At 44.5% G+C, this 15,074-nt stretch overlaps 1 protein-coding gene across 1 annotated transcript in view; it reads left to right on the top strand.

Annotated features, from left to right (window-relative positions):
* Positions 1-15,074, top strand: part of ABCC4 (ATP binding cassette subfamily C member 4) — a 196,266-nt gene that overhangs the window by 50,713 nt on the left and 130,479 nt on the right. Inside the window, exons 11-18 of the mRNA XM_015567729.1 lie at positions 592-686; positions 901-987; positions 5,410-5,506; positions 9,113-9,322; positions 11,083-11,223; positions 11,635-11,672; positions 12,117-12,211; positions 13,998-14,144. Of these exons, the coding sequence (XP_015423215.1) occupies positions 592-686; positions 901-987; positions 5,410-5,506; positions 9,113-9,322; positions 11,083-11,223; positions 11,635-11,672; positions 12,117-12,211; positions 13,998-14,144 (910 nt within the window). The remainder of the gene's footprint in view (positions 1-591; positions 687-900; positions 988-5,409; positions 5,507-9,112; positions 9,323-11,082; positions 11,224-11,634; positions 11,673-12,116; positions 12,212-13,997; positions 14,145-15,074) is intronic.

The raw sequence follows: 15,074 nt of genomic DNA, 5'->3' as shown, positions 1-15,074 counted from the left end.
CCCAATTCTTTACTTCCTCTGCTCCTGGCCTCTTTGCTAGTCTCTGAACACCTTGCATGAGCATCTGCCCCGTGCCTTTGCACTCGCTCATTTCTCCGCATGGAATACATTTTGCCCAGATCTGTGCAGGCTCTGACAGGTATCTACCTACCCTCTGATCAGAGCCCTCCACTTTCCCCCCTTCGCTCTGTCCCTCTCAGCAGAGCACCCTTTTTCTTCTTAGTACTTAGTACTTGCACTCATGGTAATTGTTGATGTTGTCAGTTTCTCACTTTGGAAATGAGAGACTATTTTCTTCCCCGCACTGAATTCACTGTGCCCTTACAATGTCGGACATATAGCTGATGCCCAACAAATATTGTTAAAGTGGTTAAATGCATAAACAATGAAAAACTACAGGATGAAGGCAAACACAATACCCTGAGAGGTTCAAGGTTACCATTTAGTCACTTTGAAATATATCCATTGCCATTGCTCAAATTCATGTATGAAGAACTAATGCTGAAAGTTCAGGATGACAGTGGGAGAACACATTTTAAGTCTTTCTCTCTCTCTCTCCCCCACTCCATGCCCCCTTGCTTTTCTATGTAGGATTTTGAGCTTTTGGAGGACGGGGACCTAACTGTGATAGGAGATCGGGGAGCCACGCTCAGCGGAGGGCAGAAGGCCCGGGTTAGCCTCGCAAGGTAAATCCCGTTTTGGTGGTCGTACTGCACATGCCTCTTAGGCTGCTTCTGGGGGTCGTGACCACGCAGACCCCACACTGTGTGTCGGTGCTTAGTGAAGCGCTTGTCCTGGACCGTTTCCTTGGCTTTGGAATGAACATCATCTGAATCATTGAGCCCTGTTGTGGTTCAGAGATGAAGTGTCTCGCTGTCTGATATCTCTTTCGTTTTCTAGAGCCGTGTATCATGATGCAGACATCTACCTCCTGGACGATCCCCTCAGCGCCGTGGATGCAGAAGTCGGCAGGCACTTGTTCCAGCAGTGAGTTTCCTCATGTTTTATGTCATTTCTGCTTGCCAAGCACCCTGTGCCCCAGAAGATCCTGTGTGTTCTGTTTTGATGTCCCCTTTCCCCTCGCCTCCCTCCTAATAAAGTCCATTTTAGAGAACTGTTGCAACAACACGTGGGGTCAGGATGTGAAAAGACAGAAGGTGCTTACCGTGTGTGGAGGCGAGTGGAGTACATGCTTTAGGGAGTTAAGAAATAAATGGCAAATTTGGCAAGCTGTCCCCCGCCACCCCCCGCATGCCCCCACATACACTTGTGGCTTTTAACCACGATACTGTTGGTGGATCTGGACCCCAGAATAAGAAAGATGATGTACAGATTTTAAATCTAAGGTGGGACTCAGTGACCTGGTACTTGGTTGCCAGTTCTTTTGCTCCATCATTGCTTTTGGCATGTTAAAAGGGACATTTTCAGTACCAACACTGCTCTTCCATAGAGAGACCTTGTTGGCTTATGCATATTCTGTAGGGTGGAATACCCACAAATATAGGGTTAAATTGAATTTGAAAGTAGGAATCTAGAATCTGGCTTAATTCCTGCCTCTCACTTTGTGTTTCTGGAATGTGTTTGCTTTGGCTTTGCTTAGCTGCTGAGGCACTGAGCTAGAGCAATCTGACTCTCTTTTTTGAATACCATAACCCAGTGGTCGGCGAACTGCAGCTCGAGAGCCACATGTGGCTCTTTGGCCCCTTGAGTGTGGCTCTTCCACAAAATACCACATGCGGGCACGCATGTACAGTGCGATTGAAACTTCGTGGCCCATGCGCAGAAGTCGGTATTTTGTGGAAGAGCCACGCACTCAAGGGGCCAAAGAGCCGCATGTGGCTCGCGAGCCGCAGTTTGCTGGCCACTGCCATAACCTAATGGGTGCTGACTGATTCTTCCCGGGAACTTTAGGCTGGCCTTTTCAAAAGCATTGTGAACTTGCTTTTACTAAAGCAGCCTCCACATCTCCACCACCGTTACCTTGTCACTGTTTACGCTCTTAAAGCCAAGGAGCCCTTTCAGTTGCACTTATTGAAGCCCTACTGTGTGCACTGAGATAGAGGCTTTTACAAACGTTACTGCACAAAACATCTTTAGTTTACAAAGGAGTACATAAGCTAGAGAGGAGAAGGGCCCATACTGGACAGAAGAAAGGAGAACAAGAAGTTTAGATCTTGTTTTGGCCCCTAAGGAATTTGTCTCTACTTGCAGTTTGTGAAGACAAATGCATGGGGAAAAGTTTACCCTCATGACTTAAAGGGCTTTGATAAAGGATCACAAATGCTATAAGGAAGTAAAAGGGGTAGCTTAGATTGGAAAACTCACTGTGCACTGGCCTTGGTGGGAAGTCCCTGTGGTCCTGCAGGCTGGGAAGGGTGCGTGGAGACTGAAGCTAGGATTTAGTTCCCTTTGCTAAAAGGAACAGTAGAGTCAGAGATGTGGAGGTCGGAAGAAGCAGGGCCTGTGAAAGGAACAGCAGAGCAGGCATGTCCTCACTGGAGGGTGCAGCCTGTGCAGCAGAGGGAAAGCTATTTGGAAATACTCACCGTAAGGCCCTGTATTAGTTTGTTAGGACTGAATGTATTCAGGCTGCTGTAACAATACCATTGGCCGGGTAGCTTATAAAGGATAGAAATTTATTTGTTTAAGTTCTGGGGGCTGGGAAGTCTAAGATCAAGGTAGATATGTTGTCTGGTGACAGCCCACTGCTTGGTTCCGCACCTTGCTGTGTCTTCGAATGGTGGAAGGGGAAAGGCAGCTCTCTCTCCTCTCCTCTCTAAGGGCACTAATCCCATTCTTGAGGGCTCCACCCTCATGACCTAATCACCTCCCAAAGGCCCCACCTCCAATACCATAACAGTAGGGATTAGGTTTCAATGTATGAATTTTGGAGGGCACAAACACTTGGCTGCTGTAGCAGAGAATCACAGGCTGGGGAACTCGAACAACATAAACTGATTTTCTCATAGTTCTGGAGGTCCAAGATGAAGGTGTTGGCAGGGTTGGTTTCTTCTGAGGCCTCTCTCCTTGGCTTGTGGGTGGCCGTCTTCCTGCTCTGTCCTCGTGTCCTTCCCTCTGTCCACCTGCACCCCCAAGGTCACTCTTCTCATGTCCTAACCTACTCTTCTAAAGAAACCAGTCATACTGGCTCAGGGCCCACCCTCACATCCTCATCTTAACTTATCACTACTTTATAGGTCCTATCACCAAATCCTTAGGTACAGGGGGTTAAGGCATCTGTGAGAATTTGGGGGTAGAGATGGGGAAATGACACATTTCGTACAAAACAGGCCCTAGTTAGTGAAGTAAAGAGATTCGAGCAGAGTCAGCAGTGTGAGAGAGAGAGAGACAGTGTGAGACAGCTCTGGGCCTGGGCACGAGGAACTGGGATTTAAGGTCATCCACTAAGCATGTGTTGCTGGGCCGGCCGGTCCTTTAACATTTGTACACCACAGTGTGTCTGTAAAATGTGCTTAGTTACTGGAGTGGTGAAAAGTTCTCGAGATGGATGGCGGTGATGATTAAAACGGCAAATTTTATTTTATGTAAATTGATTTCAGAGAGGAAAGAAGAGGGAGAGAGAAACATCAATGTTGAGAGAGACTCATTGACCGGCTGCCTCCTACATGCCCCATATTGGGGATTGAGCCTACAACCCAGGCAAGTGCCCTGACCGGGAATCGAACCCGGGCTCCCTGGTTCATAGGTCGGCGCTCAACCACGGAGCCACGCTGGCTGGGCGGGAGGAGGTCTTTAACTGTTAAGTATCAGTGTGCTTATCACAAGAGCACTCCTAAGTTCTGCAAACTCAGGCATTTATAAAGTCCTCTCACACCACTTGGGTTTAATGACTTTGGATATACTCTTGATGGAAGCAAGCTTGTTAAAATTGTTGTTTGCTAATCAGAACCACGTTCTTTAGGGAAACTTAGGGCAGGGAGCACGAATGCAATTTAGAAAATCACTCAGCAGCAGCTACAGAATGTTCTCAATGAGTTAGAAAATTGGATTGAACAATGCGCTATGAAAGATGGCGGTTGTGTTGAAGCTTAGTCATGTGAAGGGTTTTGTATGAAAAGTGAATGAATTACACTTCTCCTTGCCACTAACAGTTTACTTCAGTCATGACTATATACCCAAGGTTATTAAGGTTTGTGAGTTTTACAACTATATGTGGTAAACATTAAGTGGATTCTGTCACATACAGAAGATTAGGGAGACCTTTAGGTTAAACGATATCAATCGAATCTGTTTGTAGTCACGGCCCCTGTTGTGTATTAGAGAGTCCCATACACCAGACCCCCACCTCCTGCATCAGGAGTTCCTCAGGTCTGTCCTAATCAGATCTCCCACACGGATGCCTGCTTAGTTCAGCTTTCCTGCTTCAGGCCTTTGCATTCCGTGTGCCTCCAAAACTCTTGACCTGACCTAGTCCAGCAGGTTGAATTGTGGCCGTGTTCCCGAGATTTGCTCAGGGTGTGACGCGGGCAAACAAAGTGTGTGCCCAGAGCCCGGCCTGTGGTCACTACTTGCTTACCCCCTACTTGCTTACCTGGTGGGGTTGTAGACCATTGTAGGATGCAGCTGGGTCTGAGTTCCAAGGGGTCTGCATTTAAATGTAGGAGCACTTTGAGGGGTTATTGTAAAAACAGCAACTCCAACGTTGAATACTGAGATGGCTCTTCATAAAAGAGTCGACGTGTCCTTTGAGCCACAGGGTAATTTTCGCTGTGATTTGGGCCATTTGAGTTCTGTTCTTTCATTTTCATATTCGGCAGGTTTTCAGTCCTAGATGTGCCTCCCAGATGGGACTGGGAATGTTGTAGGGACCCACCGAGGCTGCAACTAGCATTTATTTTTCTCGCTAATATTATTTAGGAAGAAGTTTCTAACACATGCACTCTGGCCAAGGTTACCGAGAATCTAAGGCTGCTTTCATTTGCTTAATATGCACACCATAAGTCATAAACACTCACCCAGGAAGCCGTCTAAGAGAAATGTTCATGTTCTTATATGACACAGCTCCCTCTTCCTCCTAGCCCTACACAGGGAGAAAATAATGAGTATTTCAGTTCAGGTTTTGGACTCCTGGTATTGCTCAATTGTTTTTCAGCATGAAATACATAAATTGTTAATCTGAGTTTTAGGTGGGGGAAAAAAATAACAACATTTAGCATTAGCTACCTCCTGCACTGGACTGCTTTTTAGAATTTCTTTGTGGCGCCAGACTCAAGTTTGCTGCTGGCGAATTTGAGGACCCAGTTGCTTTCATTGATTTGTATTTGTATTTAAAGTGCAGATCTTTGACTACTGTGTTGTCTTTGTCCCCTTATGTTTTCAGAATGTATGCTTTTCAATTTGGAGTACCCATTAATGTGTTTTTGCATACTGTACCTCTTGCATTTGTAGGTGTATTTGTCAAACCTTGCATGAGAAGATCACAATCTTAGTGACTCACCAGTTGCAGTACCTAAAAGCTGCAAGTCAGATTCTGATATTGAAAGATGTAAGTAATTTCTAGAAGTCTGGGAGCTTGCTAGCTCTCAGGCGTGTTGAAGGCAGGGCCTCCCAGTAGGTCACTGTCCTTATGGTTCTGGTAAACTCGCTCTTCCTCCTCACTTTGCCATCCCTTTCTTCTCAGAGCTTCTGTCCAGCCTTTGAGGATGAATCCCAAGACATGCAGAAATGTCACTATTACATCCTAAGTCATATTCCCCAAAGTCTAAAAATTGCTACCTCTCTTACTGAATTGTAACTGTTTAGCCCGGCTGGTGTGGTTCAGAGGTTGAGCTTCGACCAGGGTCCCCGGTTCAATTCCTGCTCAGGGCACTATGCCCAGGTTTGTGAGCTCTATCTCTCCCTCTTACTTCCTCTCTGAAATCAATAGAAAAGTAAAATAAAAAATAAAATAAAATTATAACTGTTTTAGGGTTATGATGCTATTTCATTTAGAACGTTTTATTTTCCTCTTCCACGATTTAAGTTGAAGTATGTTCTTTGGAAATCAGAGATATGAAGACATGTTTGTATCCATTTGATTGTTATATGCAGATTCCCTAAAGAGTGTCTTCTATTAATGACAGAAGTGTGGTTGGGTAGGCGAGCCCCCCTTGGTTTGAGACACCCATGCTCCTGGTGTAGTTGGTTGGTAGTCTCACTGCACAGGACTTTCTGCATGCCTGATACATGTGGGAACCCATGCAGCTGTCAGACAAGTAAGTCCCTGCCATCATGGGACTTCCAACCTTCTGGGGATAGATAAATGTGACGAAAGTGATAGTGGGTGGGTATGTCATGACTGCCTCTCCAAGGAAGGGGTGTCTCAAGGGACCGGAGTGCCATGAAGTTGCTGACCAGGTAGTCACTAGGGGCAGGGCATCTGGGCAAGGGGTCCAGTGGCAGGCTGCTGAGGAAGGAACTGATCTAGGAGGAACAAGCAGGAAGGCCGGTGTGGCTGAGGCCAAGTGAGCAGGGAGATGGGCTGAGTGAGTCCAGAGCAGAGGAGTGTGTGGTCTGAGGCGTGACTGTAAAAGATCCCTCTGATTTCACTGGAGAGGTGCCAGCAGAAACGATGAGAAGTCTCAGTAAAGTTCAGAAGACGGAAGGATGCCCTTAGTCTAGTGTTGTATTAGTCTCTAGAGCCACCACAACGAAATATCACAATCTGGGTAGCTTAAAACAGATTTAATCTCACTGTCCTGGAGGCTACAGTTCACAGTCAAGGTGCTGGCAGGGCCACGGTGGTGTCACTGAAGGCTTGAGGTGGCGTGGGGGTGGGGGTGGGGGGTGTCCTTCCTGCCTCTCCCAGCTTCTGGTGCTTTGCTGGCCATCCTTGGCGGTCCCTGGCTTGCAGATGCAGCACTTCAGTCTCTGCCTCCATTGTCATGCGGTGTTGTCCCTGTGTCTGTCTGAGTCTCTTCTCTTTCTCTTTATGAGGACATCAGTCATTTAGGGCCCACCCTACTCCAATACGACCTCACGTTCACTTGATTACATCTACAAAGACCCTATTTCCAAATGAGTTCACATACACAGGTATCATGTTTAGGACTTGAACGTATCTGTTGTGGGATGAATGGTGGCCCCCAAACAGCTAGCATGCTTGGTGGGGTGGAGGTTAGTGAGAATTTTTAGTAGGTCTTAGTGGTCAGCACACCACTCCTTGGCTTGCTGGTATTCGTGCCTCAGCACCTCCATTGTTAACCCTCGTCTGTTCTGTTCGAACAGTCCTTGGAATTTCTTTCCTAAGGACCGATATAAAAAGGCAGTTCCCTGTGTTGACTCTTCGCCACTCCTCCAGGGATAAGGAGCTCAGATTTCTCCAAGTTGAGAACCAATAAGTTCATGGGCAGAGGGGGTGAAACTACTATGGTACATAACCCCAGTGTTGGCAGTATTGTGAGTACAGAATCAGGGCAGGAGAATAGCCTGTTAGGCTAGTCCCCAGGTGTTTTGGGGGTACCCTTATTGCTTCCTTTGAGGGCATCACCCCCGACATTAGTACTATCTAAACATTTGTCCACTGGTGAGCACCCTGGATGAGTTGGGTTCATCCTTACTGTTCACTTGGCCCCTCTCTCACAGCAGAGGGGTTGCCTGCCCTCTCCCCCCTCACCCCTCACCATCCCCTCTTGGAGTTGTCAGTGCTTGGCTGCCGAGTAAAATTGCTGTGTCTATACCACCAGCTGTTTTCCTGTGCATCTCACAGGTACTAAGTAGAAAGTGGTAATTTCATTAAGTGAGGTGTATGCCTGTTGCCTCACAAGTGGAACAGGACACAGTACTGTATCATGCATAATTCCCTAATTCTGCAGTATCAGGTGGTTTCCCAAGGCTTCACTGGGTTTTTCCTGGTGGCCCACCTTGGGGGGATGGAATGAGGGGGACTCCAGGAGGGCTGGGCCTTTTTCCTTCTCATCTGCCTTAACCAGGGCCGACCTTTGATTGTTCGCATCCTGGGATTTTGCCCAGTATTTGTTTATTGCTGAGTAAGTCAGCTGAGTCTTATTCCACAGGGTGAGAAAATAGTGAAAACATCTGCATATTTAAAAAAAATATATTTTATTGATTTTTTACAGAGAGGAAGGGAGAGAGATAGAGAGTTAGAAACATCGATGAGAAAGAAATATCGATCAGCTGCCTCCTGCACACCTCCTACTGGGGATGTGCCTGCAACCAAGGTACATACCCTTGACCGGAATTGAACCTGGGACCTTTCAGTCCGCAACATCTGCGTATTTTTTATATAACTTTGCAAGGACAGGAAACTATATAATGAAGTGTCACAAGTGTTCAAAAATATTGTTTGATTGGCTGTAACTTGAGCAGTTGACTGACTGGGAGAAGCCTAGTTGGCTGCTTGTGCTTGTTTCTCAGTTTTGTTTTCTCGGATTTGAGTGCATCGATCCTGGGGTAGGTTTTGGGTTCCTTGCGTAGGCTACTGAGGGATTAGGGCCATCCCAGTCAAATGGACTGTGTGTTTAATTATTTTAACACACGGAATATTGCACTTCCTGAGTTTCGGGGGGCAATTTTAGAGTAAAGACTATGAAGATTCAGCTCATGGGTTGTGTCCAGAGCTAGTCCTCACAGGTCTCGAACCATCGGGGCACATGGCAGGCACTGTGACTGTGGTCTGCAGTGATTTGATGAGTGACTTTTACCTATGCAGGAGCACTTGTGCATCAATTTTAAGTTGTTTTTTTTCCTGGAATATCCTCCCTAATTGACTGTGTTCTTTTCAAGTCTGCTTGTTACATGAGACTTACCTCAATTTCCATGTTGTCTAAAAAGATTTCTGATGTTCCCACCAACATCTATTCTTTTGGCTACCCTAAATGACCATGGTAGTTATGTCAGTTATATCCACTTTTAACACACAATTCCCCATTTTCTTCATATCGCCAGCACCAAACACAGGGTTTAGCAGAGAATGCTCAATTCCGCGTTGAATTAAACTAGGTTTGTTAACCAGAATTCCAGACTGAATGATAATTTTCTTATAAAAGCCATAATTTAAGACCAATGAACATTTCTTGAGTAGTTATTACATTGGATTATTATTATCAAATGCGCAAATAGGTTTATCTCAAATTCTTTATTTGTATTTTAGGGTAAAATGGTGCAAAAGGGGACTTACACCGAGTTCCTGAAATCCGGGGTAGATTTTGGTTCCCTTTTAAAGAAGGAAAATGAGGAGGCTGAACAAGCTTCCGTTTCAGGAAGCCCCACACTGAGGCATCGGACCTTCTCAGAGTCTTCAATTTGGTCTCAGCAGTCATCTAGACCCTCGTTGAAAGATGGTGCCCCAGAGAGCCAAGCTGTGAGTATCTCATCATGCAACGTGCCCTGGCTCTGTCTGCCCTTAGTGGCCTCATGGACCTTCATTCTGCTCTGCCCGTGACATTTTCATTTGTCCCAGAGTAGATCCTGAGGTTCCAAAGCCTTAATCCATGGGCTTTGTAGAATTAAAACAGAATAAAGGAAGCACGCCCAATTGGGGTTCTCCTTTGGGTATGGGCCAGAGGAGATTTTGGACATCAGTAGCGGATGTACGGCGATCAATTCCTAGGTGTGTGTGGCTCACAGTGATTGATGTTAGCACTCTTGAGTTTATCACAAGTTAATCCTACTTGCTCTGGTGGCCCCAGGCTTCTTTCTTGCAATCAGAGTCTTAATTTGGACACCCCCTCAGACCGCGACCTGCCTTGGCCCTCATAAAATCAGCTACTTTTACTTATTTTTTCTTTTTTTTCTGTTGCATTGATTAAAAAATAAATAAATCTTTATTGTTGAAAGTATTAAATATGTCCCTTTTTTCCCCTCCTTTTAGCCCACCCCCACACCAGGCCTTCACAGCCCTGTTGTCCATTAGTTATGCATATATGCATACAAGTTCTTTGGTTGATCTCTTCCCACCCACACACCCTCCCCTGTCTTCCCTCTGAGATTTGACAGTCTGTTCCATGCTTCTGTGTCTCTGGATCTATTTTGTTTATCAGTTTATTTTGCTTATTAGATTCCACATGTGAGTGAGATCATGTGAATCTATAAGTCCTCCAGACAGAATTGCAGAAATGCACTAGATCTTCCTTAAAAATATGCACTGTATTCTTCGATATGGGAACCCTACCATCCAAATCCAGGGCTTGGATGATTCAGTATTCGAATTAGTTTCTCACATTTGAAACTCAGGAATCACTCTTTACAACAAATTGATTCAGATCATACAGTCTCCCTTGTTATTCAAACTCTGATCACTCCATTTCGATGTTCTGACTCAGTTTACTGTATTTAGCCAATATTTTGAACTCCTCCTGTGTTTCATGTTTCCATTATTGAGTGACACTAATAGTGATACATTGGTTCCCTATCATCTATTTATATATATAAAAACCTAAGTGACTGGCCAACCATCTGACCGTCCGACCAGTAGCTATGACATGCACTGACCACCGGGGGGCAGACTCTCAATGCAGGAGCTGCCGAGCTGCAGTGACTTGGCAGCTGCAGTTCTCGGGTGACGCACCTGGAACCAGAGTGGAGGGAGCCCAATTCTGGGGTGTGTCACCTAAGAACCACCCTCTCGCAATCTGGGACCCCTCGGGGGATGTCAGAGACCTGGTTTCAGTTCAGTCCCTGTAGGCCAGGCAGAGGGACCCCACCGGTACAAAAATCCATGCACCAGGCCTCTAGTTTTGTATATTGTTTTGGAACTTGCTTCTGCATTTATATATGAATCCAGTATGTTGTGCATGTGCTGGAAATCACAGCATTAAGCAAAGACACAAAACAGTGATAACCTCATGCAAATGATACTTTCTTATTTCTAAAGATTCCAGGAAGTGAGATGGCTGGGTCCAAGGGCAAATGTGTATATGGTGTGGCTAGATATTTCCACACCGTATACACATTTGCCCTCTCTGTAGGAGATACAACATTTCTCTGTAGGAGATGTACCCTTTTACACTTCTACCCGTACATGTGATGTGCGTGTTTTCCCATGGCTTTGCCAATGGAGTGAACTTTTGAAATTTGGGCATCACTTAAGGTTTTGTCTCTCACTGCCTTTTTCCTTCCCAGGTTGAGAATGTACAGGGTGCAGTAACCGAGGAGAGCCGTTCGGAAGGAAAAATTGGTCTTAAGGCCTACAAGAATTACTTCATAGCCGGTGCTCACTGGTTCACCATCATTCTCCTCATTCTAGTCAACATTGTGTCTCAGGTACTTAGGGACATTTGTTTTTTTGTGCCCTCGGCTTGATATCTACAGTAACATTTATATTTTTACTGTATCTGTTCATACTACATTTCTGTATTTTGCAGTTCACTTGGATTTGCATTGAAACGTACTATTTGTGGGGATCGGAAAAAGTGATGCCTACTGGTGTCGCATGTCCATTACAAGGAACTTCTAGGGGGGAAAACGGGATGCCTTCTAAAGATTTAAAAATGTACTGTGCACTTACTTGACCTGTTGCTATCAGGGATGTGGGGTTTGGCACAACTGTGACCTGAGCTTGAAGGGCCCTCCCCGTTTTCTGGGGCCTTTCCATTACTCATTTTAGTGAGTGACAGTTTTTGAGCTGAAAAGTCATGCTAGTGTTTGATCGTTGTGTTTGTTTCCCTGCCCTAGCTTTCCTATGTTCTTCAGGACTGGTGGCTGTCATACTGGTGAGTTATTTCTGGTCTGGTCGGAGGTGCTATAAAATCGAGGTGAGGCCTCCCTTCCCCACAGAAGCAGCGGGGGTGGTGGGGTTTGCCCCCCCCCCCCTCCTCCTCCTCCTCCTCCTCCTCCTCGAGACCTCATTTAATTTCCCTGAAGAAAAAGAAAGTTCTTGCTGGTGGACCATGACCCTCCCCCGGTCTCTCCTATGTCGGATCCTCATCAGGGTTTTCACAGACAATTCTGAGACCTCAAAGTCATGATTCAAATTGAATTTTTATAAGGTAGACAGGCACCCACAGGACCCTGTGAGCTGGGAGTCATCTTCCAGCATAGAACATGTCTCCCAAGTTGAGGATAAGTGGTTTTTTTTTTTGTTTTTGATTTTGTTTGTTTTGGTATTTACCTAAATTCCATCTATGGTTTAATATTTTTCCTGCCTTGTTCTATAGGGCAAATCAACAGAGCGCTGGGAATGTCACTGTAAATGGACAAAGAAATGTAACTGAGGAGTTGTCTCTTAACTGGTACTTAGGGATTTATTCAGGTAAAGTGTCATCACTTGGTCTATTATATGAGAGTCTGAGGTGCTTACAATGAGCCTGTGTGAGGAACTAGGCTTCCGGGAGTAATTCAGTAATGTCTTAACAGATTAAGGGTCTGAGTCTCATTTACTCTGTGAATTAATTAGAATAATTATTTTTTTAAAAATCTACTAGAAGAAAGAGGTTCAGTGAAGACTCTTAATTTGCTCTGTACTGGATTTTGGAAGTTAAACCGGGATTGAGCATTCAGAAAATCAGCCACTGGAAATATGTGGCTATTGTCTATTCTAATAGGTTGCTTTAGCTAAATCTTATATTATTATATGGATGGGCAAGGGGATTAGAAACGGATCCCCACCCTCTGGTTCGGATTGTTCCAATACTGTTTGAATAAACCCTGGCTTTTGTTGAACTTGGATGCAATCCTCTGGCAGCAAGGCCCCCCAAATGAAAGCATTATTCCCTTGCAGGTATGCAAAGCTTCCCTCACCGTGCTGCTCATCTCATGGGCTTCACTAATTACTTAAGAGGGAAGCTAAGCAGGGAGAAGCCCAGTGTCTGGGAATTAGGCTGCCTTCTCTTTCTTACCTCAAGATCACAATGTTATCGCCTTCCCAACTGTGGGAGTAATTTAACATCTGGCTTGACAGGCCAGCATTACCACCACACTCCATTTTCACAAGAGTGCTTAGAATATATGTAGCATTCCATACTTTTTAAAGAAAATCCTCATCTAAAATTTTAAGTATCCCCACAGGTATCACTCATGCATGCTTTCCTCAAAGCTCGAGTGAGTCATGTTTGTAAGAACCCACTCATTGAAAGGTGGTATTTATTTCATTGATCACTCGCTAAGAAATCTAAATTCCTTCGCTGTTTACCTTCCATATTGGTGGACAATGGATGACCTAGAGGAAGAGGGAAATGGTTCTGTCATATATTCATGTAGGATGATGGGCTCCAGAAAATGCCTGTTGATGGAATTAAGAAATCTGACCAGCTTTCAGAGTTTGAACAAATGATGTGTTATCTGAAGGGGGAAAAAGTACTTAGTGGAGTATTTATTGCAAAAGTTATCCTCACTTTATTTAGCATTGTGAGTTCCAGAGATGTTAGGAGAGCTATTTTAATGTGCATAGTAGGTATTTATTTATGTCATTAATAAAATATAATTTAAATGATTATGTTCATATAAAATGCTTTATTTATATAAAACACTTAGTGAGATTAGTTCCTCATTCAGGTTAATTGTGTTAAAATATGATTTGTATTTTCTTGCAATTCAGTTATTTAAGAGGTTTTCTAATTTCAACTTAAGATAGTATTTTTATCTTCTTTAAAGGCACTTGGGCATTTTTTACAAGGAAATGGTCAATTATTTCTCCTCTTTTCTGTTAATATCACATGCTGTTATCAAAACATACCACAATTTTAGAGTATGGGACATGTTGTAAGTAGTAAGATTTGGAATATGGAGAAGGGAAGGTCAGCTACTTTTTATAATTGTCTTTCTTCTGAGTTTTTAATAGACCATGTAATTGAATTAGGAAAGACTAGAATGAAACTGTAGTTTACACCGATTTTCCCCCCGTGTAGTTTCTATTTGAGAGAAAACTAAGTTATTTTATATTCTTTATAAATGTATCTTGCAAATGCATTAAACTCTTAATAGAGCCCAGATCCTTTATGGGATAGAATACGCGATCTCTTTATAAGCTGCCTGCCACCCTTTAGCATTGTTGAAGGGGGTGCAGAGACCCTGTGCTGAGGGATGTTTCTTCGTTTCAGGTTTAACTGTGGCTACCGTCATTTTTGGCATAGCACGATCTCTGTGGGTATTCTACGTCCTAGTTAATTCTTCCCAGACTTTACACAACAAAATGTTTGAGTCCATTTTGAAAGCACCGGTACTGTTCTTTGATAGAAATCCAATAGGTAAGTCAGATACCAAGTTTATTGGTAAATATGTCTTATTAACACATTTAATGTCTGATTGCGTTTCAGTGTTTGAAAGTGGAGACAAAGCTTGGAATCAAGTCACTCTGTGTGTTGATTCACTTTCTATAAAGAGCTTCACTGATTTCCTCCCAGAGAAAATCGGAATAGAGGGGCATACAAGCTTTTATTCCAGTGTGTGTGTGTGTGGAAAGATAAACGAATGTTCACTCTGCAGAATGACTAAGGAAGCCATTTGCTACGTGGCATATGAAACACCACACATTCAATGCAGATGTATTTAAATGTGGCTGACCAGCTGCCTAAACATTGGCTGGAGTACATAGTGTGAAGCTGGGCCACCCTTTAGGAAGGCCCTTCTCACAAGGAATCTCTCCGCATGAGGCAGGCTGTGTGTTTCTTTCATTGCCCATCCATGTCTAAACCAGAGCTCTTGCACCGGCTCTGTGAGGTTTACCTAAAATGGTTATGAAAAGTTAATTAAAATGCAAGCTGGGTGAAATGCAAACATCCTATCCTCTTCAGTAAAAGCTATGAACTGCAGTTTTAAACTAGACTTCTGGTTACCTATTTGAGGCTTGGTCCTACCTGACAGGTGGGTCGCCGGGGGTAATTTTGTTGGTATGCGTGTACCTGGTGGTTTCCAAGCGGTGGATGCCTCCACTCAGAGGCCCTGACTTGTCTTGTTTCTGAAGGTAGCCTCTTGACGTGGGTTCCTGTGAAGAGGTAGGTCATCAGCACACATCCCCACTCTGCCCAATTGGGTAGGCTTGTGGGGAAGCCCAGGGCGGCTTTTGCTTTTGCAGGTAGTGATTGACAGAACCTGTGGGGGCAGAGAGGCAGGTTGGAGGGAGCACATGGTGGGTAGCCTTGGTCTGGCTATTTTTTAAAAAAAACACATATTTTCTT

This window comes from Myotis davidii, unplaced genomic scaffold, assembly GCF_000327345.1.
Source record: "Myotis davidii unplaced genomic scaffold, ASM32734v1 scaffold419, whole genome shotgun sequence".
Lineage (NCBI taxonomy): Eukaryota > Metazoa > Chordata > Mammalia > Chiroptera > Vespertilionidae > Myotis > Myotis davidii.
Note: the sequence above shows the minus strand (reverse complement) of the source record. Positions and strands in the feature narration are given on the sequence as shown.